The sequence below is a fragment of the Macaca thibetana genome, chromosome 8, assembly GCF_024542745.1.
Source record: "Macaca thibetana thibetana isolate TM-01 chromosome 8, ASM2454274v1, whole genome shotgun sequence".
In the NCBI taxonomy this organism is placed as follows: Eukaryota; Metazoa; Chordata; class Mammalia; order Primates; family Cercopithecidae; genus Macaca; species Macaca thibetana.
Window position 1 is genome coordinate 70,861,831 of NC_065585.1, and position 27,190 is coordinate 70,889,020.

At 40.9% G+C, this 27,190-nt stretch overlaps 1 protein-coding gene across 2 annotated transcripts; it reads left to right on the forward strand.

Annotated features, from left to right (window-relative positions):
- ELOC (elongin C) lies at positions 1 to 26,944 on the forward strand. 2 transcript variants are annotated; one of them, XM_050802325.1, is made up of 4 exons: positions 1 to 199; positions 13,932 to 13,985; positions 17,229 to 17,372; positions 26,521 to 26,944. In XM_050802325.1, exons 2-4 carry the CDS (start codon positions 13,982 to 13,984, stop codon positions 26,709 to 26,711), a joined length of 339 nt encoding a protein of 112 aa, XP_050658282.1. In that variant the 5' UTR covers positions 1 to 199; positions 13,932 to 13,981; the 3' UTR covers positions 26,712 to 26,944. The 2 variants fall into 2 exon arrangements, with proteins under 2 accessions (XP_050658282.1, XP_050658283.1); XM_050802326.1 differs by lacking the exon at positions 1 to 199 and adding an exon at positions 245 to 366.
- The last annotated feature ends 246 nt before the right edge of the window (positions 26,945 to 27,190 follow it).

Here is a 27,190-nt window from a genome sequence, read left to right on the forward strand (position 1 = left end):
GATCTCCCGAGCGTCGCAGAAAGCTGCTGTGACCCAGCGGAAGTAATTCTTTCGACTGCCCCGGAACCCACAGAAGCAGGCAGCTGGGGGCGGGGGGGGCGGCCCTGGGATAGGGGCTGTGGCAGTACGCGGGGACCCGGCTGCGGTGGCTGCGGGGCTGACGATTGAGTCTCGGGCTGGGGCGGAAACGGAGCTCCGGGTAAGGGTGGAGGGCGAGGGAGGCCGAGAGGGGACGAGCTCGCAATCCCACTTCCCACCCCTTCCCTTCTGGGCGGGGAAGGAACGGAAGCTGTTAACCTCCCTGGGCCTTCCCAGCCCCTGGTTTGGGGGAGGGGATGGCGGCGGGACCTTTCCTGGCGCCGCTCGGTGGGTTTGGAAAGAGGTGGAAGGAGGGGCAGCAGCCAGCGAGACTGGGCCTTCTCCGGGCTGAGCGCGGGAGGGTGGAGTTAGGAGCATGGTAGCCCTGTCGCTTTTTTTTTCTGCTTTCCTCGTGTCCGCTCAGATTCGTTATTTTCTTGAAGCCAGTCCCTAGCCCAAGGAGAGGTCTCTCGCTTCTTCCAGCAGCAGTACCCGAGAAGTTTACCTTCTGGGTAACTCGTTGGATGATCTATGCTCGACTTCATGAGTTGGGGGTTTCGTGCATCTATTGCCCGTCCAGTCTTGTCTGAAAGGAGGTATCTAGTGTGAAATACTGTGCCCAGTGAGTTTCTCTTAAGGAACTGAGATCTGTTTAGTAACATATAACTGTAGAGTTTGTGCCATTTTAGAGTGAGCATTTGTACTCCACATTGCTTTTAGTGTAGAAAACCGAAATTCTTTTTTAGAGGGCCGGGGGAGACAGACTTTTGCTCTTGTTGCCCAGGCTAGAGTGCAGTGGTGCGATTTCGGCTTGCTGCCACCTCTGCCTCCCAGGTTCAAGTGATTCTCCTGCCTCAGCCTCCCAAGTAGCTGGGACCAAGACGCATGCCACTACGCCTGACTAATATTTCTATTATTAGTAGAGACGGGGTTTCGACATGTTGGGTTGGCCAGGCCAGTCTCGAACTCCTGACCTCAAGTAATCCGCCCCCTGTCGGCCTCCCGAAGTGTTGGGATTACAGGCGTAAGCCACTGCGCCTGGCCTTGAAATTCTTTAGTGTCTTAAAACCTCACTTTTTAACTGCCGTCTTGGCTTTTTTTTTTTTTTCTTTTTTCTTTTTCTTTGCTTGCTTTTTTTTTTTTTTTTTTTTTTTTTTTTTTCTTGAGACGGAGTCTTGCTCTGTCCTGAGGCTGGAGTGCAGTGGGGTGATCTCGGCTCACGGTAGCCTCCGTCTCCGGGGTTCAGGTTATTGTCCTGCCTCAGCCTATGGAGCAGCTGGGACTACAGGCGCGCACCACCACTCCCAGCTAATTTTGGTTTTTTTTGTTTGTTTTTTTTTGTTTTGTTTTGTTTTGTTTTTTAGTAGAGACGAGGTTTCACCATGTTGGTCAGGCTGGACTCGAACTCCTGACCTCAGGTGATCCGCCCGCCTCCGCCTCCCAAAGAGCTAGGATTACAGGCGTGAGCCACCGCGCTCGGCTCCATATTTGCTTTTTGATCCCCGAAAGTTGTTTCCTTTTCTGTTCATTGACCTAAAATGACATATCTCTGATCTCATTTACATTATAATCATGTTGTTGAAACGTAGCAGTTTACATGTGGATTTATTCATTCTGGACATACAATGGCAAGGAAACAGCTGTGGTACGTACTATAATGGGTATTTATTGTTTCTTGCCAATGATGATTTGGGGTCCCTGTTTAATTTTAAATGACCATTCCTCTTTTACTTAAATATGAAATTTAATAACTACCATTCAAAAAATATGCATGTATGCATTACCAGATAGTAATTCCCTAATATAATAGGCACTAGTTCACAGCCAGAAGTTATAGTCAGTCCTATACATCAAGTTCTAAAGTGATACTTAATTGTTTAAATCTTCTAAAATGTTTATCTGGGTTTTTTTGGTAGATTTTTTAGTACTGGAAAATAATCAGGGGAGTCTTTGCTGTTATGCTCATACGTATTTTTGAGTCAGAGTCTCACTCTGTTCTGCATTCCCAGGCTGGAGTACAGTAGTATGATCACAGCTCACTGCAGCCTCAACCTCCTGGGCTCAAACTATCCACCTGCCTCAGCCTCCCTAGTAGTTGGGACTATAGGTGCCCACCACCACACCCAGCTTATTTTTTGTTTGGGTGGCTCAAGTGGTCTTCCTACCTTGGCCTCCGAAAGTGCCAGAATTACAGGCGTGAGCCACCAAATCTGGCCGGCTATGGTCATATTTATGTGTTAATGCATTTCAGCTAAACTATCCTAAATTCTTTATTGTTCTGTTATTAAGTAAGAGCAGAAAAAGCTCATCCAGTAATGCCTGAATTTCAAGCCTCAGCGATTAGGAAAATAATAGTACATTCACTCAAGGAATATTTATTGAGCATCTACAAAGTGCCAGGCACTATTCTAGGCCTGCTGTCAAGGAACTTGAGGAAAGAAAGGATATGTGTAAGTAAGCGAGTATAGTTTCAAGAAGTGATAAATGTGAAAAAAATATATAGCAACGTTAAGGGTTAGAGTGACTGGGATGGGAGTGTCTAATTTTGGTAAGATCATCAGGGAAGGAAGAGCTCTCTGACGAGTTGATATTTTACTTAGAGATCTAAATGATGAGGATTTAAAAGCTTTTGAGACAACAGCAATTACAAATACAAAGACCTTGAGGTAAGAGTGAACTTGACTGATTTCGAGGAATACCAAAAAGGCCAGTGTAGCTGGAGCATAGTGAAGGAAGAGTGGTGGGAGACAAGATCAGAGTGGTAAGCAGGAAAGTAAATCAAATGTCCAGTTGAGATATGGTAATTTGAACTAGAAGTGTAGAGTTGAAAGTGAGTAGTAGTCTGATTTGGAATGTAATTTGAAGCTGGAACCAAATGGGTTTAGCTTTCTTCCCAGGAATAAAATAACCAAAAAAAAAAATGTTTTTTGAATAACCAATCATTTTTCCAAGCATCTGGGTAAACAGCAGTGCATGTACTGAAATGTGGAAGACTGGGAAGGGTGTATCAGTTTCTGAGATTGATAAATCAGAAGTTCTGTATGGGAATTAACTGAGTTCAATAACTAGTAGGCACCTGAGAATATGTGCAGTAGAAAAGTTGTATATTCACGACTGGCACTCAGGAGAAAAACTAGGGAGATGACTGGGAGTCATATTTTATAGATGATAACCTGTGGTCTGGAGGACATCAAATAGAGAATGTTAAATGGAGAAGGCAGATGACTGGGAGCACTCCAGTCAGAAGAGGAGCATACAGTAATGGAAGCAGAAAAGTAATGGAAGGAGTGTGTGACATCTGGAGTACTAAGGAAAAAGTGTTTCATGATGGAGGGAGTAGGCAACTGTTTAAAACACTGCTAAATGAGCATTAAAGATTGACCCTGTGACTGAGTGAAGTAATTGAAATTTGATAAGAACCCCTAACATGGACTGGTGGGCCAAAAGGCTGATCAGAATAGGTTAAGAAGTAGATAGTAGATTGGTGTGTGGGTGGGAATAATGGCCATAGCAGAGTCTTTAGTTAGGTGAGGGGATAGCAATCATTGCTTAAGTGGAAAGATTGACCTTTGGTAGGAAGGACAGTTTTTATTCAGTATTTTGAAACAGCAGGGTGGACAAAATGTATGTTATACAAAAACAGGAACGCTGAAGGTGGAGAGACAAGGCAACTGAAGTGATTGGTTTCAGTTTATTTTTAGCCAATCTTTCTAAAGGTTCTGTTAATTATAATATGTAAAATCTATGATTCATACACATTGTAAGTTGGGAATATCTGCTCATAATTTTAAAACTGAAACAAGGGGGTTTGTAGATATTATTTGAGAGAATAATTAGGTCGTTTGCAGGGGTGAGGCAGACAGACTCAGTGAGAATATGCAGTACTCTGGAGCCCTTAAGTTCTGTGTTGTGGGAGAGCAACTCTGGGTAATAAACATGGGAAGCTGAGTTAGAGGTGGTTGTTAGGGAAGGATGAATTTCAGATGGATTTAGTCATGATATAGTGGAGCCAGAATGGACTTTTGTACATAAATGAGTCCAATTCTCTCATTTGGAAGATGAAGAAACAGAAGTCCTATCACTTAATTTATCTGAGTTTCAAGATAGAAATACCTAACAGTAGAAATTCAGATGTGGAGATGGGTTCGCGTCTATATAAGGTAGCCATTGACTTTCATTCAACAGGGCTAGTTCTTAATTTATGATAAGAGAGAAAAGCTGTGGACCTCCTCATTCCGCTTACCCTGAACTGCACATAGGCACAAAATTGTGCTTACAGGTTCAAGGATTTGGGATTCTGCTGCTTATCTATGAACCTCGAGGAGTAAGGGACTGCAGATTAAGAACCTGCTAGAACAGGGTCAGCAAGTTAGAACCACAGGCCACATCTGACCCACTACCTGCTTTTATACTACCCGCAAGCTAAGAATGCTAAGAATGGTTTTTAAATTTTTTAATAGTTGGACAAAAATTCGAAGTAAATACGTATTTTATAACATGAAAATTATTGGCTGAATGCAGTGGCTCACGCCTGTAATCCCAGCACTTCTCGAGGCCAAGGTGGGCAGATTACCTGAGTTCAGAAGTTTGAGACCAGCCTGACCAAATAGTGAAATCCCATCTCCACTAAAAATACAAAAAATTAGCTAGGCATGGTGGTGCTTGCCTGTAATCCCAGCTACTCGGGAGGCTGAGGCAGGAGAATCACTTGAACCCGGGAGGTGGAGGTTGCAGTGAGAGCCAAGGTTGCGCCACCGCACTTCAGCCTGGGTAACAATAGTGAAACTCTGTCTCTTAAAAAAAAAAAAAAAAAAAAGAGAGCAAATTATATAAAATTTACCCTTTTTTTGCCCATAAATAAAGTTTTGTTGGATCATAGCCACACTCAATCGTTTACATCTTGTCTGTGGCTGCTTTTGCACTCCAGTGGCAGAGTTGGAATAGTTGTAACAGAGACCTTACAGCCTGCTAAGCAAACAGTATTTACTTTCTGGTCCTTTAGTGTGTCATCCACCACACTAAAAATGTGAATTCCAGGATACGGGTGGAGGAGAGGTTATTGGATTTATTTTGTCCACAGATTCCTCCCAAGCATGTAGAGCAGTGCCTGGCACATGGTAGGCCCTCGATACATATGGGAATGAACCTCTGGTTCAAAAATAGAATAATGGCCAGTGTTGTAATGTGTGCTAGGCAGTATTCTGAGTGCTTGTATATGTAAAGCCATTTATTCTTCAGAACAGCTCTGTGAGATAGATGCTGTATTATCCTCATTTTACCATTGAGGAAACTAGGCACAGAAAGATTAGGTTAGTTTTCCCACAGTGATATAGCTAGGAGTTTGACTGATTTTAAGCACTGCATTATATGGAAGGCTGAAATCAAGTCTTCAGAAATGATAGAAAGCAGCAAAAGGATAAATAGGAGTGATGAAACAGGGTAATGTAGCAAAGAAGGAATACATTCTTCTGTAGCATTGTTTACTATTAAGACATTCAAGACCCATGTCTTGGACTGGGTGTGGTGGCTCACACCTGTAATCGCAGCACCTTGGGAGATCAAGGCAGGAGGTTTACATGAACTCAGAAGTTCGAGACCAGCCTGGGCAACAAATAGAGGTCAAAGGAGACCTCTATTTAAAAAAAAAAGAAATTTAGCCAGGCTTGGTAGCAGGCTACTCAGGAGGCTAAGGTGGGAGAATCCTTTGAGCTCGGGAGATTGAAGCTGCAGTGAGCCCGGATTGCACCACTGTACTTCAACCTGGGTGACAGAGCAAGAACCTGTCTCAAAAAAAAAAAAAACCCATGGCTTGGTCAGTATCTCAATGTGTGCTCCTTATGTGTATCGCTGTTTGCCTCTTTGATGAAGTCCAACTTCCCAAACTCTCACCTCTTTTCCTGTTTTCCTACACTGTCTTCTTGACTCACTCCTCTGGCCGGACTGGTCTCCTTGCCATTCTCCCTCCATAAAAGGCTCTTCCTTCAGATATCCGTGACTCATTCCCTTGCTTTCTTCAGGTCTCTGTTAATGTTAGTTCTTCACCATGCTGTATGTATTATTTTGTTTTGGTTTTCTGTCCCCACCATTCTTCCCATGAGGTTGGAATCTTTGTTATGTTCATCTCTGTCCCCAGTGCCTAGGCGAGCATCTAGCATACTAACCCTTGGTAAATATTTATTGAATGAATGAATTTGTAAACTGATTTCCAACAACACTGAGTTGCATTATGTGCCCCAAGCTGCCTGACTCAGGTCATACTGTTCACTTTGTCTGGATCTCCCTCTCTTTCCAGTTTTGCCTGGTAAAAATACCTCTACCAGCTTGCAGTGAGCTGAGATTGCGCCACTGCACTCCAGCCTGGGCAACAGAGTGAGACTCTGTCTCAAAAAAAAAAAAAAAAAAAAAAACCTCCATCCATCGAGACCCAGATCAAAAGCTACTTTCCTTTTATAGCTGTTCACTTAACAGATTTTCTGTTGCAGATTTGTAGTCTCATATTTCCTTTCTTTGGGATGACCAATGCTTATTCCTCCTCTGTTAGTATTTGCATATCTAGAGAATTTGGGTTAATTTTATTACTGGTGTCACTTTTGAAAGCTTAATTAGGCAGAAAACCATCCTAGAATGATGATATCTTTGGAGTTAAGGTAAAGTAAACTTCAGAAATGCTATCATTTTTTAAAATTCTAGCTTTAATATAACCTACATATGGTGAAATGCTAATTGTACCATTTAGTTTTGACATTTTTATCACTCCAGAATGTTCCTTTCTAGTCACTTGCTGAGCTATCATCATTGGTTTGTTTTGCCTGTTGTATAATTTTATATAAATCGGATAATACAATGTATACTTTTTTGTTTGGCTTTTCCACTTAGTGTAATATTTTTATATTCTTCCATGTTATATCAGTAGATCATCCCTTTTTGTGAATAGTATTGCTCTGTATGAATGTACCACAGCTTATTGATCCATTCTCCTATTATGATGGACTCCCCATCAGCAGTGTATGAGAGTTCATTTGCTCTACATCCTCTCCAGCATTTAATGTTGACGGTCTTTTTAATTTTAGCTATACTGGTGGCTGTATAGTAGTATTTTGTTGCAGTTTTGAGTTTCATTTCACTGATAAGTAATAATGTTGAGCACTTTTTAATGTGGTCATTCAATTCTTCTGTCCAACTTTAATTGGATTTTTTTTATTGACATACAGGCATTTTTTAATTTACTCTGGATGCAAAGCCATTGTCAGATATGCGTTGTGAATATTTTTTTCCAATATGTGGCTTGAGTTCTCATTTTTTTCATTTTTCTTTTTGGTTTTTGAGGGGGTTTTTTGGTTTGTATTTGAGACAGAGTCTTACTGTTGCTCAGGCTGGAATGCAGTAGAACCATCATGGCCTGCTGCAACCTCAACTTCCCTGGGCTGGGGTGATTCTCCCATCTCAGCCTCCCAAATACATGGGACTACGGGCATGCACCACCATGCCCAGCTAATTTTTCTATTTTTTATAGAAATAGGGTTTCACCACTATGTTGCCCAGGCTGGTCTCAAACTCCTGGGCTCAAACATTCGGCTTGCCTCGGCCTCCCAAAGTGCTGAGATTATACGTGTGAGCCATGATGCCCAGCTGTGGTAGTTGATGAACAGAAATTTTGTTTTGGAGAAATCCAGTTTATCAAGTTTTTCATTTACAATTTGTGCTTTTTGCATCTTTTCTGAGATTTTTGTTTTGTTTTTTGAGAAAGTCTCGCTCTGTCACCCAGGCTGGAGTGCCTGGCTGGTCTCAAATTCCTGACTTCAAGTGATCTCCCTCCCAGAGTGCTGCGATTGCAGGTGTGGCCACTGCATCTAGCCGCTGAGAAATCTTTGCCTACAGTGAGGGTATGAAAATAATTTGTTTTCTTTTAGTAGCCTCCTTTTGCATTTTAAGTTGAATTCTGTGAACCATCTGAAATTGTTTTTTGTGTATGGTTTAACAGTGAGCTTCTAATCCATATGGCTATTGTTCCAGCTTCCTTTGTTGAAGAGACTGTCCTTTCTCGCCATACACTTTGACTCACTTTTCCAGTATAAGGATTCAGGAAGTCTGTTTTTTTGTTTTGTTTTTGGGTTTTTTTTGCCATTTATAATTTGATATGAAACGACTGCAGCCCACCAAAATATAAATAACCATCATTCACTATCCAGGGACCGCTTAACATTACTGTGATTGCCTGTTGCAGTCCACTACCATATGTAATACCTCTTTTTTTTTTTTTTTTTTTTTTTGAGACGGAGTTTCACTCTTGTCGCCCAGGCTGGAGTGCAGTGGCACGATCTCGGCTCACTGCAACTTCCGCCTCCTGGGTTCAAGCCATTCTCCTGCCTCAGCCTCCCAAGTAGCTGGGATTACAGGCACCCACTACTACACCCAGCTAATTATTGTATTTTTCGTGGAGGTGGGGTTTCACCATGTTGGTCAGGCTGGCCTCGAGCTCCTGACCTCAGGTGGTCCACCCATCTTGACCTCCCAAAGTGCTGGGATTACAGGCAAGAGCTGCTACGCCTGGCCCATGTGTCATATTTCTGATTGGTGATTTGTGGTTGGTCTAAAATACAGTTCTTAAGTATCAGAGATTTCTTCTGATCAAAATTCCTTAAGCCCCACAATACATGACAGATCATAGGACTGGCATTTGTGAGGGTGTGTTACTAGAAATTGAGACCCTGCTAATGAGATATTAAAACATTGATTACTGGGTATTATTAGATGAGTCGTCATTTTATTACTAAAAGTTTGACCATTTGGAAGCACAGTTCAGCTGTTACTAAGTATTAGCTATCAGAAACAGATTGGAAATTGAGATCAATGCTTTTACTTTGTGTTTTAATTTTAATTTTTTTTGAGAGCTCCCCTCAAGATAGAAGTGTGTTTACTTTAATGACCTGATAGAATTCTTAGTAAAAACAGAGAACTTCCGTCTTTGACCCACTGCCACTGAAGACAAAACTGGAACAACAAGCTCAGAACAGAAACTCAGAGTCTTAATGCTAAGAGAGCAGATAGCTTTAGTGCTAGGAAATTTGAGGACATATCAAATAATTAACATCTTCAAACAACTGTATCTGTTCTAAGAAACACGAAATTCCAGAAATCTTGTACAGGAATACATGTTTCATACACTCGCATATATTATTAACAGTTATGGTAGTGGGTACATAATTGGGAGACTGCTATTTTAGGTATCCTAATTTTATAAGATATGCCTGTGTCCTATAATTTTTTTTTTTTTTTTCTCGAGACAGAGTCTTGCTCTGTCACCCAGGCTGGACAACAGTGGCGCGATCTCGGCTCACTGCAACCTCTGCCCCTGAGAGGTTGCTTAAGCAGTTCTCCTGCCTCAGCCTCCAGAGTAACTGGGATTACAGGCGCACACCACCCCACGCCCAGCTAATTTTTGTTTTTGTTTTTGTTTTTGAGATGGAGTTTCACTCTTGTTACCCAGGCTGGAGTGCCATGGCACGATCTTGGCTCACCGCAACCTCGGCCTCCCAGGTTCAAGCGATTCTCCTGCCTCAGCCTCCTGGGTAGCTGGGATTCCAGGCATGTGCCACCACACCCAGCTAATGTTGTATTTTAGTGAAGACGGGGTTTCTCCATGTTGGTCAGGCTGGTCTCAAACTCCCGACCTCAGGTCATCCGCCTGCCTTGTCCTTCCAAAGTGCTGGGATTACAAACATGAACCACCATGCCCAGCCCATCAAGCTTTTTTTTTTTTTGGAGATAGAGTCTTGCTCTGTTGCCAGGGTGGAGTGCAGTGGCGCAATCTTGGCGTACTGCAACCTCTGCCTCCCGGGTTCAAGCAATTCTCCTGCCTCAGCCTCAGCCTCCAGAATAGCTGGAACTACAGGCTGCCACCACCACACCCAACTAATTTTTGTATTTTTAGTAGAGATGGGTTTTCACCATGTTGGCCAGGATGGTCTCCATCTCTTGACCTCGTGATCCACCCACCTTGGCCTCCCACAGTGCTGGAATTACAGGCGTGAGCCACTGTACCCAGCCCCATCAAGCATTTTTATACCTGTGTAAGCTAGTTGTATTCTTTTTTCTGGTGTTTTTCCAGAGTTCGTGGATTTTTTACATTTGAGTCTTTAATCTGTAGTGTATTTTTGTGAGTGATCTGTAAAGTATTTGTTATTAAACATACACATACACAGAAAAACTTGAAGAGATTAATGTTTATATGTAACACCCTAAAAGCATAATGACGTCTCAGGCCATTGTTCATGTTCTTTCTTCTGCCTAGAACTATTCTCAATCCAACGGTTCCCTTATGACTGGCGTTTACCTGCTCAATTCATACTTCCAGAATTCAGCTCTGTCATGCAATAGATGTTCAAGCTGAGATTTTTGTCTCCTCAAACTTATTTTCTTTAGATAACTTATGGGTTAGGTCCAAATGTAATCATATTTTAAATATTTCTAACTTCTACCTAAGAATTAGGAATTTTAACTCTTAATGTTGATTTTCCCTCTCAATGTTGGGAGAAAGGGTGGGTCTCCTCTTCCTCTGCTTAATCTCTGTTGTATAAATGGAATTGATTTACTACATTAACTCTCTAGAGAAACTGTTGCTGCCCAAAGGGCTCCTAAGATGTGACTTTGCGTTGTTGCTTAGCTACTGCTAGTTAAATAAACATCCTCAATGTTTTATTCTAGAGATTTTCCAGATAGAAGAGTTGGCCCTTGAAATTCTTGCACTTCAATCTTTCTAGCATTTTTTCTTTTCTTGTTTTTTATTTTTTTTATTTTTTATTTTTTTTTGAGACGGAGTCTTGCTCTGTCACCCGGGCTGGAGTGCAGTGGCCTGATCTCAGCTCACTGCAAGCTCTGCCTCCCGGGTTTACGCCATTCTCCTGCCTCAGCCTCCGGAGTAGCTGGGACTACAGGCGCCCGCCACCGCGCCCGGCTAGTTTTTTGTATTTTTGGTAGAGACGGGGTTTTACCGTGTTAGCCAGGATGGTCTCGATCTCCTGACCTCGTGATCCGCCCGTCTCGGCCTCCCAAAGTGCTGGGATTACAGGCTTGAGCCACCACGCCCGGCCTTTTCTTGTTTTTTAAAAGAGTAATTACAAAGTATAATGAAAAGAAAATAATAATGGCTGTTGTGAATTTTTAAATTATGTAATATCATAAAATGACAGTACTATTTTTAAATTTTAGAGAACTCTTTGAGGATTTACATCAGTAGCTGTTGAGAATTGTGGCAATTAAGTTTAACTGGAGCCAGAATTTTTTACTGTGGCAGTAGGCAATAATGGAAGGAGTGGAATGTGGACTGTGAAGGCAAACCTACCTAGGTTTAAATCCTAATGATGCCACTTAAGCTGTAGAAGCCTTGAGCAAGTAGCAGACTCTTCCAGTGTTCCTCATCTCTAAAATCAGAATAATTCCCTTGTGGAAGAGTTGTTTTTAAATAAGATAGGCCAGGCACAGTGGCTCACACCTGTACTCCCAGCACTTTGGGAGGCTGAATTGCGTGGATCACTTGAGGTTGGGAGCTCGAGACCAGCCTGGCTAACATGGTGAAATCCTGTCTCTACTGAAAATACAAAAATTAGCCAGGCATGATCCCATGCACCTGTAGTCTCAGCTACTCGGGAGGCTGAGGCACAAGAATCTTTTGAACCCAGAAGGCAGAAGTTGGCCAAGATCACGCCACTGCACTCTGGCCTGGGCCAAAGAGTAAGACTCTGTCTCAAAACAAAACAAATTAATTAATTACTTAATGTATATAAGGCATTTAGTACAATGTTTACCACTTATTAGGCCTGCAAAATGTTCATCGTATTTCATTGTTACTGCTGCCTGTTTTCTCTGCTTTATCTCACATTGGAAATGGTACTTTGGGAGGCTGAGGCAAGTGGATCACCTGAGGTCAGGAGTTCGAGACCAGCCTGGCCAACATGGCGAAACCTGGTCTTTACTAAAATACATAAATTAGCCAGACATGGTGGCAGACACCTGTAATCCCAGCTACTCAGGAGGCTGAGGCAGGCGAATTGTTTGAACCTGGGAGGCAGAGGTTGCAGTGAGCTGAGATCACGCTACACACTCTAGCCTGGGCAACAGAGCAAGACTCCCTCTCAAAAAAAAAAAAAAAAAAAAGGTATTTTTGAATATCTGTCTCCATGCTTAGCAAGTGTTCTAGACTAAGATTTGATTTCTGCTCCTGCTCTGTCACTACCTGAAACAAATTGTTTAGCCTCTCTACATGGATGACATTCAAACCTGAGGCATTAGAGAGGTTACCTGCAAGTTCCTTTTCTGCTCTGAAGTGTTATGGTTCATTTTCTTGATCCTTCTCTTAATGCCAGAAAGAAAATTTGTCAGGAATTTCTTAGAGCTGGATAGTTAGGAAATGCTTTTTTCCTATAAATGACATAAAAAAGAATATCAGTATGAATAAGATCCTTCTCTGAATAAATGCTGTAGTATGTTACTAAAATACAAATTACTGAGAAAGTGAAACATTTTCTTTAGCAATCATCTTGTTATTTTGTCAAATTTATAATTTCTCAAAAAATTGTAAATTTTTGACCACTTTATTGTTAAATTTCAAAACTTAGGTAGCCTGTATATGGAACAGATGGAAGCATAAAAATATGTATGTGTATGCTTATCTAATTAAAGAGCAAGACTTCTCTTTTTTCTTATTTATTTATTTCTATATTTACTTTAGAGATAGGGTCTCAATATGTTGTCCAGGCTGGTATCAATCTCCTGGGCTCAAGCAGTCCTCCTGCCTCAGCCTCCCAAAGTGCTGGGATTACAGGTGTGAGCCACTGTACCCAGCCCTGTGCTTTTTTATTCTCATGGAAGTTACTGGAATGTCCTTGGTTATTATATCATGCCATTCATTCAAGCAAATATTTGCTTATTGTCTACTACTGTGTACTAAGTACAAGATCCAGAACTTGCTCTGTCCTCCCTGTGTTAAGTCAATATGCATCATCCTTCCTTCCAGCACATTGATGTGTACCATAACGAGGTGTACAGAGCATTGCTAACCTCAAAAGCTCACTTGAGCTTTGGTGTCCAGGGATTTTCTTGGGGTTTCATTCTGTAGACATGATTGGTGAGTCATAAGCAACAAGACTGAGCTCAGTCTTCAGCACCCCTCCAACTGGAGGTGATGGAGATATCAAAAAGCCACCTCGGAACCATTTGTCCTGAGTCCTCTTGTTAAACTATCCAAAGGCCCACTGTGAGTTACCTGTTTAACGTAAACTACCAGGACCCATGATGAATAGCAGAGACTTGCATCACTAGGGAAATTCCAAGGATTTAGAGGCCATATCTCAAAACGAGGATCAAAAACCAGCCAACTTCTTTGTTATGCAACAGGACCGATAGTTTTGTTCGGATTTTCAGCAGAGTCCTTTACCCAGAAAAAGAATAAAGGACCTCTGCCTTAGAACACCTCAGTATGGCAGTTTTTTCTTGATAATTATGTTCTGTGTATGTATTTTAATGGAATGAACATTTTTACATGTCTGTTACTTTTAACATGTCACACTTATAACCTCTTCAACAACCCCACCCCCAATCAATTTATAATGATTGTTTCTATTTTAAGTAGTCTTTTTCCAATTCAAAAGTGGCAGCTGATCAAGCTCTCAAAGCATTTTGCTATTCAATTGATTTTGTTAAAGTGCAGTGTTTTTGCTGCGTAGGAATGGTGAGCTCGTAATGTAACCAGGAGGGAGAGTTCTTAAACTTTTAACACCAAGGACATATTAAATAACAATGAGTGAAAACTTGTCTCTTGCAACATTAATCTTAATATGATATTGTTATATTTTCAGGAAACTACTAAAGTTCCTGGGGAAGCAAAGTAGAATTTCATAAGAACAAAATGGGTAAGCTAAAGATAATTAATTTTGTGTTTTAACTAGTAGAAACTGGTTTTTTGTTTCAAAGATCTTCAAAATCAGTGAACGCAAGTGAAATTTCAGTAGACTGAAATTAGTTGTCCATATCAACAGCTTATTTTTACTACACAGTCATGCCCTGCATAATGATGTTTCGGTCAGTGTTGAACCACATGTGTGACATGGTCTCATAAAGATTATAATAGAGCTGAAAAATTCCTGTTGCCTACGGTGACATCTTGATGATCCTGTCCTTGTGTAGGCCTAGGCTAATGTGTGATTGTATCTTAGTTTTTAACAAAAATATTTAAAAAGTAGAACAAAAATTACAATTTTTTAAAATAGAAAAAAGCATATAGAATAAGGATATAAAGAAAAATTGTGCTGGGTACAGTGGCTCATGCTTATAGTCCCAACTGCCTGGGAGGCTGAGACAAGAGAGTTGCTTGAGTGAGCCCAGGAGTTCAAGGCAGAAATAAGCCATGATTGTGTGACTGCACTCCAACCTGAGCAACAGGTAAATTTACTGTAGCCTAAGTGTGCAGTATTTATGAAGTCTGTAGTAGTATAGTACTGTGTTAGACCTTCACATTCACTCACCACTCACCCAGAGCAATTTCCAGTCCTGCAAACTCCATTCTTGGTGAGTGACCTATACAGGTATACCTTTTAAACTCTTTTATGCTATATTTCTACTGTACCTTTTCTATGTTTTGATACACAAATACTATCATGTTAGAGTTGCTTACAGTAACAGGTTTGTAGCCTAGGAGTAGTAGGCTACACCATATAGCCTAGGTGTAAGTACACTCTAGATTTAGTAAGTATACTCTTAGGATGTTTGCGTCATGACAAAATTGCCTAATGATGCATTTCTTGTCTTGGAAGGTATCTCCATCATTAAGCAATGCATGACTGTATATTCCTGATAGGCAGATCAGTAATAATATCTTGGTAACTCCAATTTGTGATTTTTAGTGAGTAATTTTACCTTAAGAAATTTGAAACTTTCACGACAAACATGAAATGGTTTCTGTTGCAAAAAATATTAGAAGCATAAATTGAAATAATAACCATTATTACTTTCTTTTTAGAGGTTGGCAAAAATTGCTAAAAATCTATATACCTGAATAGTCTATAATTTAGAAGCTACTTACATCTTTATGGGTCCTCCAGCTTTTTATGAAAAATTAGACAAAAAAAGATAGCTTTCACCAGATTGTTAATGTTTTGCCACGTTTGCTTTCGTGTGTGTGTGTGTGTGTATTCATACTGTAGAGTTGGCAAAACTCCATCTCAGTCCTCTTAGGGTCCTGGCTGGGTCTGAGAATTAAATCGACATAACATAGATGAACATTTGTTACATAACATAAGATGACATAACACAGATGGAATATTTATTACAAGTTTTACATGGAACAGAAGCCCTTTTTAAAAAAACAAAGACCAATGCCAGGCATGGTGGTGCATGCCTGTTTCCCAGCTACTTTGGAGGCTGAGGCAAAAGGATCTCTTGAACCCAGGAGTTCCAGGTTACTGTGAGCTATGATTGCACCACGGCACTCCAGCGTGGGTAACAGAGCAAGGCCCTGTCTCTTAAAAAAAATAAAACATAAATAAATAACTAGTCCGGGTGCAGCAGCTCATCCCTGTAATCCCAGCACTTTGGGAGGCCAAGGCAGGTGGATCACTTGAGGTCAGGAGTTCGAGACATCCTGGCCAACGTGGTCTACTACTAAATACAAAATTTAGCTGGGCATGGTGATGGGTGCCTGTAATCCCAGCTGCTGGGGAGGCTGAGGCAGGAGAACCTCTTGAACCTGGGAGGTGGAAGGAAGTTGCAGTAAGCCAAGATTGTGCTACTGTACTCCACAACAAGAGTGAGACTCCGTCTCAAAAAATAAAAAATAAATAAACAAATAAATAGGCGGGTGGGTGGGTGGGTGGATGGATGGATGGATGGATGAATAAATAGATGGATAGATAAAAACATTTTTAAATTATCATACTGCATTAACTTGTCTCTTTAGTCTCTAAATAGTTTTCTACTTCAAAGACTGTTCCTCAATTTAAATTTGTCTGGTTGTTGTGATTTAAATCAAATTAAACATTTTTGGCAGTGATAGCACATGAGTGATTTTGAGATTTATATTAATTTTAATTTTAGAGATTTCTGAATTAATTAACAAATGGATATCTGTGGCCGAACAGTACTTCAGCTTCATCCTTCTGCTTCTTTCTAGGGCTTCCTAAGTTTTTAGAATAAACCTTAAGCTATTTTATTTCACATGTTAATAATTATAAAAGTTAAAATTCTGTTACAGTACAAAATTGTAAAAATTAAGGAGATTTTTACTCGCGTATGTAACTTTTACGCTCTATGTATGTGGCTACTGTGACTGAAGCCAGTACAGCAGCAGTGGCGGTAGCAGAGTAACATCTGTGTACTCTGTCTCCTCATGTCAGCTTTGGGTGTTTTTTAAAGACCAATATTTTGTCCGTATTAATTACTTTTAATCTTGCATGAATTTAAACTGAGTATTGTTTAAATGTGTACTTTTATCATTATTTTTAACCATCAAGTGTGAAATGCTGAGTAAAAGAAGTCTTTTAGAATTTGGGGCTTGTCAAAGGAAGTCGAGCTCACATGGCATATAAACACTGATTTGTAAATCTGCTATACATCTTATTTTTAAAAATGAATATTTCAGGTGATAGAATTAAAGTCATACTAGTTAAATATTTTGTCTTAGTCTCCAAATTTGAATGGGCTGCTTTGGTTACAAAACAACTGTTAATACCTCCTTGAAAAATACTAGTAAATTTTCACTGAAGTAGCATTCTTAAATCTACAGTTTATTCTGATATTGGAAGATGTTTATAGAGAAGTATAAAACAAGGAGTTAAAAACTGTTAAAGTCTTGGTGACTATTATAATACCTTTCAGAAATGTTTCTGGTCTGAGTTCTTCAAATATTAACCTTGTTAATAAACCTTTTATTTATTTATTTGAGGCAGAGTTTTGCTCTGTCACCCAGGCTGGATTTTTGTATTTTTAGTAGAGACAGGGTTTTACCATGTTGACCAGGCTGGTCTTGAACTCCTGACCTCAGGTGATCCGCCTGCCAAAGTGCTGGGATTACAGGTGTGAACCACTGCGCCTGGCCAAACCTGTTTATTTTTAATACATTGTGTGATTCAAAAATTGTTTTACTACTTACTTTACTTTAGATGGAGAGGAGAAAACCTATGGTGGCTGTGAAGGCCCTGATGCCATGTATGTCAAATTGATATCATCTGATGGCCATGAATTTATTGTAAAAAGAGAACATGCATTAACATCAGGCACGATAAAAGCCATGTTGAGTGGCCCAGGTAAGCACAGTTCTGTCTTCTTCATATGTTCGCTTTTAATGTTTGATGGATGTTTGTAAGTTGAATTAAATGATTCAGCATTTAAAGAGAGTAAGTCTTCTAACATTGTTGTATGATTACATTTTTGTTATTTTCTTTGTTTGTTTGTTTGAGAGAGACAGAGTTTCGTTCTGTTGCCCAGGCTGGAGTGCGATGGTGTGATCTCAGCTCACTGCAACCTCCCCTCCTGGGTTCAGGTGATTCTCCTGCCTCAGACTCCCGAGTAGCTGGAATTACAGGTGTGTGCCACCATCCCTGGCTAACTGTTGTGTTTTTAGTAGAGATGGGGTTTCACCATGTTGGCCAGGCTGGTCTTGAACTCCTTACCTCAGGTGATCCGCCCATCTCAGCCTCCCAAAGTGCAGGGATTACAGGCATGAGCCACTGTGCCTGGCCTTTTGCTTGATTATGTTGCAATGGGAAAAAATTGATTTCTGCCATTTTCTGTTTTCAGTTATTTATCCTATACGTTTCAACAAGACTGAATGGATTTCCCTACATTAGTTTTCCATAGTCGGCCTTTTTTTTTTTTTTTTTTTTTTTTTTTTTGAGATGGAGTCTCACTCTGTCGCCCAGGCTGGAGTGCAGTGGTGACATCTCGGCTCACTGCAACCTGCAACCTCCACCTCCCAGGTTCAAGTCATTCTGCCTCAGCCTCCCGAGTAACTGGGATTACAGGCACCTGCCACCAAGCCTGGCTAATTTTTTGTATTTTTAGTATAGGCAGGGTTTCACTATATTGGTCAGGCTGGTCTTGATCTCCTGACCTCAGGCGATGCACCCGCCTCAGCCTCCCAAAGTGCAGGGATTATAGACATGAGCCACTGCACCCGGCCCATTGTCAGCCTTTTAACCACAGACTGGTGATTTGTGTTCCTAGCTAGATAAAAAGTTTATACAAGTTGCCACCTTCCAAATCTCTATTCTTTTTTTTTTCATTTCGAGACGGTGTCTTGCTCTGCCGCCCAGGCTGGAGTGCAGTGGTGGCATCTCAGCTCGCTGCAACCTCCGCCTCCCGGGTTCAAGCAATTATCATGCCAAAAGCCTCCCAAGTATTTGGGACTACAGGTGCCCACCACCATGCCTGGCTAATTTTTTGTATTTTTAGTAGAGACGGGGCTTCACTGTGTTAGCCAGTATGTTCTCATCTGACCTTGTGATCCGCCTGACTTGGCCTCCCAAAGTGCTGGGATTACAGGCGTGAGCCACCTCACCCAGTCCAAGTCTCTATTCTTAACGTTTTTTTCTTGAAGTAAAATTCACATAATGTAAAAGCAGCTGTTTTAAAGTGTACAATTTAGTGGCATTTACTACATTCACAATATTTTGCAGCCATCATCTCTATCTAGTTCCAAAACATTTTATTACTCCAAAAGCAAGCCCCATACTCATTAGCTGTCACTATCCCTTCCCATTCTCTACCCTCAGTGTCTGACCACCACCAGTCTGCTTTCTAATTTACCTATTCTGGACATTTTGTATAAATTGAATCATACAGTATATGGCCTTTTGTATCTGGCTTTTGTTATTTTTCATGTTTCCAAGGTTCATTTATGTGGTGCGTTCACAGTACTTCTTTCTTTTTTATGACTGAATAATAATCCATTCAGCCAGATGTGAATATACCACAATTTGCTTATTCATCAGTTGATAAATATTTGGGTTGTTGACACATTTTGGCTACCATGTATAGTTCTGTGAACATTTGTGTACAAATAATTGTTTGAATACCTACTTTCAGTTCTTTTGGATGTCTTCTTAGGAGTGTAGTTGCTTGATTATATGACAAATATGACAGTTCTGTTTAACTTTTGGAGGAGCCACAAAACTCTTTCCATAGTGGCTGAATTGTTTTACATTTCTACCAACAATGTGCAAGGGTTCCACTTTGTACACATCTTGGCCAATATTCGTTACTGTCTTTTTTTTTTTTTTTTTTTTTTTGAGGCGGAGTCTTCACTCTGTCGCCCAGGCTGGAGTGCAGTGGCACCATCTCGGCTCACTGCAAGCTCCGCCTCCCGGGTTCGCGCCATTCTCCTGCCTCAGCCTCCCAAGTAGCTGGGACTACAGGCGCCCGCCACCGCGCCCGGCTAATTTTTTTTTTTTTATATTTTAGTAGAGACGGGGTTTCACCGTGTTAGCCAGGATGGTCTCGATCTCCTGACCTCGTGATCCGCCCGCCTCGGCCTCCCAAAGTGCTGGGATTACAGGCGTGAGCCACCGCGCCCGGCCTTTTTTTTTTTTTTTTGAGACGGAGTTTTGCTCTCGTCCAGGCTGGAGTGTAATGGTCAGATCTTGGCTCACTGCAGCCTCCACCTCCCAGGTTCAAGCAGTTCTCCTGCTTCAACCTCCTGAGTAGCTGGGATTACAGGCATGCACCACCATGCCCGGCTAATTTTGTATTTTTAGTAGAGATGGGGTTTCTCCATGTTGGTCAGGCTGGTCTCGAATTCCCAACCTCAGGTGATCCATCTGCCTCTCAGGTGATCCGTCCACCTTGACCTCCCAAAATGCTGGGATTACAGGCGTGAAGCTGCTATCTTAATGGGTGTGAAGTGGTTATCTGGTGGGTTTTTGTTTGTTTGGTGGTGGTGGTGGTGGTGGTGGTGGTGGTTTTTTGAGATAGTCTCACTCTTACCCAGGCTGGAGTGCAGTGGCACAATCTCCACTCACTGCAGCTTCCACCTCCCAGGTTCAAACAATTCTCATGCCTCAGCCTCCTGAGTACCTGGGGTTATAGGTGCACGCCACCACGCCCAGCTAACTTTTTGTATATTTGGTAGAGACGGGATCTCGCTGTGTTGGCCAGGCTGGTCTTGAAAACTCCTGGCTTCAAGTGATCAGCCCTCCTTGGCCTCTCAAAGTGCTGGGATTACTGCCACCACACCCAGCCTCTCTGGTGATTTTGATTTGCATTTCCTTAATGACTAATGATGTTGAACATTATTTAATACGCTTCCTAGACATTTTTGTATCTCCTTTGGAGAAACGTCTATTCAAGTATTTTGCCTATTTTTGAATTGGGTGGTTTGTATTTTTGTTGTTGAATTGTGAGAGTTCTTTATTAATTCTCAGTAGTAGACCCTTATCAGATACATGATTTGCTAATACTTTCTCTCATTCCATAGTTTTTGTTTTTTGTTTTTTGTTTTTTTTGAGATCGAGTATTGCTCTGTCACCCAGGCTGGAGTGCAGTGGCTCAACTTTGGCTCACTACAAGCTCCACCTCCCGGGTTCACGCCATTCTCCTGCCTCAGCCTCCTGAGTAGCTGGGACCACAGGCACCCGCCACCATGCCTAACTAATTTTTTTGTATTTTTAGTAGAGACGGGGTTTCACTGTCTTAGCCAGGATGGTCTCAATCTCCTGACCTCGTGATCCGCCCATCTCGGCCTCCCAAAGTGCTGAGATTACAGGCGTGAGCCACCGCGCCTTTTATGGTGTCATTTGAAGCACATTTTTATTTTTATTTATCTTTTTAAATTAATTAATATATTTATTTATTTTGAGACAGAGTCTCGCTCTGTTGCCCAAGCTGGAGTGCAGTGGCACAGTCTCGACTCACTGTACCCTCTACCTCCCGGTTCAACCAATTCTCCTGTCTCAGCCTCCTGAGTAGCTGGGATTACATGTGCCCACCACCACACCTGGCTAATTTTTGTATTTTTAGTGGAGATGGAGTTTCACCGTGTTGGCCAGGCTGGTCTTGAAATCCCAGCCTCAAGTGATCCACTCACCTTGGCCTTCCAAAGTTTTAATTTTGAAGTGTAACTTATTTTTCCTTTGGTTTTTGTGTCATATATAAGAATCTGTTGTCAAATCTAACCCTGTGTTTTCCCCTGTGTTTTCTTATAGGCTTTTATGGGTTTGGCTCTTTAATTTAGGTCTTTGGTCTTAAGTTAATTTTTGTTTATCCTGTGAGGTAAGAGATCAGCTTCATTCTTTTGCATGTGGCTCTTCCACTACCATTTATTGAAGAGACCGTTTCCCCATGGCATCCTTGTTAAAATTCAGTTGACTGTAGATGTTTGTATTTCTGGGCTCTCACTTATATTCCATTGATCCGTATGTCTGTTCTTATGCCAGTACCATGCTGTTTTGATTACCGTAGCTTTGTAGTAAGTTTCAAAATCAGAAAGTATGAGGCTTCCAACTTTGTATTTCTATTTCCAGATTGTTTGGGCTATTTGGGATCCCTTGCAATTCTTTCTGGTGTTGTCTGGTTTTTTTTGTTGTTGTTGTTGTTGTGGGGTTTTTTGTTTGTTTTTGAGATAGGGTCTTGCTGTGTTGCCCAGGCTGGAGTATAGTGGCACAAGCCCTCCTAGGCTCAAGCAGTCCTCCCACCTCAACCTCCTGAGTAGCTGGAACCACAGGCGTGCACCTTTTTTAAAATTTTATTTACTGTAGCGATGTTGCCCAGGTTGATCTTGAACTCCTGGGCTCAAGCAGTCCTCCCGACTTGGCCTCCTAAAGTGCTGGGGTTACAGGTGTGAGCCACCGTGTGTGGCCACAATTCTTTTTCTGTTTTTACTATGGAGATTTTAAAACCTACACAGAAGTAAAGAGAACTGTATAATACAGCTCCATGTACCCATCATCCAGCTTCAATAGTTATTAACATTTTGTCAGCCTTTCACTCTGTCTCCCAGACTGGAGTGCAGTGGCGCAGTCTCAGCTCACTGCAACCTCTGCCTCCTGGGTTCAAGCGATTCTCCTCCCTCAGCCTCCCCAGTAGCTGGTATTACAGGCATGCCACCACCACACCCAGCTAATTTTAGTATTTTTAGTAGAGATGGGGTCAGGCTGTTCTTGAACTCCTGACCTTTAGTAGAGATGTTGGTCAGGGTGTTCTTGAACTCCTGACCTCAAGCAATCCATCTGCCTCGGCCTCCCAAAGTGTTGGGATTACAAGCATGAGCCCCTGTGCCTAGCCCATTTTGCCAATCTTAAGTTGTTTCATTATCCCTACTTTTTTGGAGTATTTCAAGCACATGCCTGATGTTGTGCCATTTCACTTGCAAAATCTGCAATAGTTCCCCTGCACCTTTTCTTTTTTTTCCAGGCCATCGTTTAATTTTACAGAGAAGCAAGGTCATTTGTATGCTGTCCATATTTCATATTGAATTATATTTGAGTTTTATTCTGTAAACTCATAGTTAAAATTCCAGAGACTTGACTAGACTCTGGTACATTTTTGTAGGCAAAGGATACTTTGTAGGTAGCACTCTTGTATTCCTGTTATATCATGTCTTTTAGCAGTGTCATGCTTGATCAGTGGGTTCCAGGTTGTCAGGCTGATTCATCCATTAAAAATTTCCCACTCTGAATTAGCATTCATGTGATTATTGTTAAGATTTGCTTTGAGATTACAAAACAGTGACTTTCCAATTCTGTAAAATTTTTTTGCATTTATTAGCTAAAATTGTCCTATAAGATACTATTTGGTTACATTGAAATACGGTCTATATGGGAAAGATGATAAAGACTTGATTTTTTTCCTTTTAAATATAATTTTTCAGAGTAATGAATTGGTTCTTCAGCATCATCCAGTAGTAAAGAGTGTTTTGTTCTTGAGTGCATGTCATCATGAATTCATGACTTTATATTTCATGTTTTTCAGTCTGTTGCAGTCATTCTTACTGATGCTCAGATTGTTCCATTTGCTTCATTTTTATGTCAGAAAGAGCCACATTGTGTTAACTCCTATGTCCTTTTGACATGGCTCTGTTAGTCTTGAGTAGTTATACTGCTTTCTGTAATAAGATTTCTTAGGCGTGTCATGTACATTGTTCCCCAATCCTGAAAACAGCTGTTTCTTCAAAAATCGCTGTTTTGTTTTAGTAGAAAATGGTATTTAGGGGCCCCAATCTGGGTGCTAAAGACACTCATTGCTCCTTGGTTGAATTGCACCCTTCACTCCTCATACACACACATACAACATGGCTCTGATGAATATGATGAATTGATTTTGGGCTTTTCCACAGGACAATGCAAGGAGGTACTTTAGGGGGAAAAAAAAATCACAAATGCCAACAGAATTTTAATTAAAAATTAATTTTATAACAGGCTAGAAGCAAAGAACTTTTGCTTTTTATAAATTTGATCTTTAATTTAAACAGGAGATTTTTATCTTGGAAAGATCAGGAAAACATTCAGCCTCAAATTACTGTTTGCATGAAAAGGAATGAAGTACTGATAACATGCTACAGTACGTATGCACCTCCACAGCATGCTAAGTAAAAGAACTCAGACACAAAACGTCACACATTTGTATGATTCCGTTTATATGAAATATCCAGAATAGGTAAATCCATAGAGACAGAAAGCAGATTGGTGTTTGCCAGAGGCTGGGGGTGGAGTGAGGAAGATGAAGAATAACTGCTTAATGGATTACTGGGTTTTAATTTGGGGTGATGAAAATGTTTTGGAACTAAATAGAAGGGATAGTTGTACAACGTTGTAAATATACTAAATACCACTGAATTGTACACTTTAAAATGGTTAATTTTATGTTATATAAATCTCATCTTTTAGAAAAATCACTAATGTTTGTTTAGTATCAACAGCTTAATAAGTGCCTATTGGTAATATTTCAGATATGTATTCAAGAAAGGAAGTTCTAGTTATTGGCAAACCAAAATTTACCTTATTGTTGTGAATTATTTGCTGAGTCCTGCTGTACTGCTTTCTTCCTACTACAGTATACTCCCAACCAACAGATATGTAAAAGGCATTTTATATATATTTTAGTATTTTAAAATATTATATTCTCAAATACTGTATTCTCAAAGTATATTTGTAGATGTGAAATGCCTTTTATATTTAGTACACAGTGCTAGTACTAGACTGCTAAGAAAATATTTTATCCCTATATGTAAAGGCTAAATGATACAACCTTTGTGTAGCTACAGAAATTTTGAGGAATGACTGAAAAACTGTTTATGATATGCTGTTAAAGGAAAATGTCTTGTGAAGAGATCTCATTAACATGATCATATTTTTAAAAAACTGAAGGAGGAAACAATGGAATTCCTTTCCTGAAATGTTTCTTTTGCTTGCTTGCTTGCTTGCTTGCTTGTTTGTGGCAGGGTCTCTGTCTGTTGCCCACGCTGGAGTACAGTGGCGCCATCATGGCACTCTGCAGCCTCGAACTCCCAGGCTCTAGCGGTCCTCCTACCTGAGCCTCCTTAGTAGCTGAGACTACAAGTGGGTCTCCCAAAGTGCTGTGATTACAGGCGTGAGCCACCATGCTCAGCCCATTTCTTTTAAGTAGAATTTTTCTTATTTTAGGTAAATAGTTAAATAGTTTAAATAGTTTTTTTGTTTGTTTGTTTTATCTTTTAAGACGGAGTCTTGCTCTGTCACCCAGGCTAGAGTGCAATGGTATGATCTCAGCTCACTGCAACTTCCGCCTCCTGGATTCAAGTGATTTTATATATTCACTAATTCTCAGAAAATCCAAATCAAAAAACCCGTTATGTGCCCTGGCTTTATTTTTAAATGGCAATTCAGTACAACACAGGGATCCTGATGATCCATAAAGACTTGATTGCCTGGATTGATCTTTTTTAAAAACGATTTACTTTTTCATCCTGCTCACCCTTCAGTAATCATATCACCAAGATTCTTAGGAAAAGCTACTTAAGTTTCCAACCCACAGGGAGAGAATTTTAAAATTCAGTTTTGATGAATCTCAAGTACTATCTTTTTTTGAGATGGAGTTTCGTTCTTGTTGCCCAGGCTGGAGTGCAATGGCGCAATCATGGCTCACTGCAACCTCTGCCTCCTGGGTTCCAGAAATTCTCCTGCCTCAGCCTCCCGAGTACCTGGGATTACTGGCACTCGCCACCACGCCCAGCTAATTTTGTATTTTTAGTAGACATGGGGTTTCACCATGTTGGCCAGGCTGGTCTCGAACTCCTGACCTCAAGTGATCACCGACCTCGGCCTCCCAAAGTGCTGGGATTACAGGTGTGAGCCACCCCGCCCGGCCCCCAAGTACTATTTTAGTGAAGGTTTTTTAATGTTGTTGGCCGGGTGCAAGTGGCCAAGCCTGTAATCTTAGCACTTTGGGATTCTGAGGCAGGGGAATCACTTGAGTCCAGTAGTTCAAGACCAGCCTGGGCAACATGGCAAAACCCTGTCTCTACAGAAAATACAAAAATTAGCCAGGCATGGTGGCACTAACCTGTGGTCCCAGCTACTCGAGGAGGCTGAGGTGGGAGGATCACTTGAGCCCGGAAGGCAGGGGTTGTAGTGAGCCATAACCATGCCACTGCACTCCAGCCTGGGCAACAGATCAAGACCCTGTGTCAAAAAAAAAAAAAAATTATTATGTCATTAATACTAAAAAAATCAGAATTCCGTAATTTATTTGGTGCTAATTGAGGTTGTTTTAATGATGATTAGTTTGCTAGGGCTGCCATAACAAAGTACCACAACTGGATGGCTTGAACAACAGAACTTTATTTTCTAACAATTCTGGAGTATAGAGGTTAAAAATTAAGGTATTGGTAGAGTTGGTCTCTTCTGAGGCTCTCTTCTTGTCTTGTACGTGGCCATCTTCTCCGTGTCTTCACACAGTTTTCCCTCTGTGCCCATCTCTGTCCGGATCTCTTCTTATGAGAACACCAATCATGGCTGGGTGCAGTGGCACATTCCTGTAATCCCAGCACTTTGGGAGGCAGAGGTGGGCGGATCACGAGGTCAGGAGTTTAAGACCAGCCTGACCAACATGGTGAAACCCTGTCTCTACTAAAAATACAAAAATTAGCCGGGCGTGATGGCATGCACCTGTAATCCCAGCTGCTCAGGAGACTGAGGCAGGAGAATCGCTTGAACCTGGGAGGTGGAGGTTGCAGTGAGCCGAGATCACGCCATTGCACTTCAGCCTGGGTGACAAGAGCATGACTCCGTCTCGGGGGGAAAAAAAAAAAAAAAACCACCAATCATATTAGATTCCAACCCCAATGACCTCTTTTAATTACCTCTTTAAAGAACTTATCTCTAAATACAGTCACATTCTGTGGTACTAGGGGTTAAGACTTCAACATACAAATTTGGAGGACACAATTCAGCCAATAACATACATAATTCTTTTGTTTTACAGGTCAGTTTGCTGAGAACGAAACCAATGAGGTCAATTTTAGAGAGATACCTTCACATGTGCTATCAAAAGTATGCATGTATTTTACGTACAAGGTTCGCTACACTAACAGCTCCACCGAGATTCCCGAATTCCCAATTGCACCTGAAATTGCACTAGAACTGCTGATGGCTGCGAACTTCCTAGATTGTTAAATAAAATAAATTATAATAAACTGTTAACTCTTTTCAGTATTTAATACCTGTAGTTCAGTTAGTAACTTTTTCATATATAGCATGTTGCCTGTATGCAGTTGAACTATATAAAGTTCATTGCAAAGCAGATTATCTTCTGTTTTTTTGCATAGCAATCAAAGTTGAAATTTGTTTGCTACATCAACAAATTAAGGACATTTTCACAAACTGAGAAATAAACAAATATGCCAATTTGTAGGTGGTTTTGCCTTATCCTTTGAATGTGACTTAAAATCAGCAATGATGATATAGTAAATACTGAAATTTAGGCATAAATGAACACGTTCTACAGGGAAATAATGGGGCTAAGTATTTTTATGTTTTTAGTGGTTTTTTAGAAACCTATTCTGATCTTATAGCTGCCGTTAGCATTACTAGAGTTATGCGAATAATTGCATTATAAACATGTTTATAACTTAGCCAAAACATTTTTATAACTC

Bases quoted from the DNA above. Each gene is read 5' to 3' on its own strand.
- ELOC (XM_050802325.1), top strand. The intron at 17,373-26,520 runs GTAAGCACAGTT...TTTGTTTTACAG, and splicing joins AGCCATGTTGAGTGGCCCAG to GTCAGTTTGCTGAGAACGAA.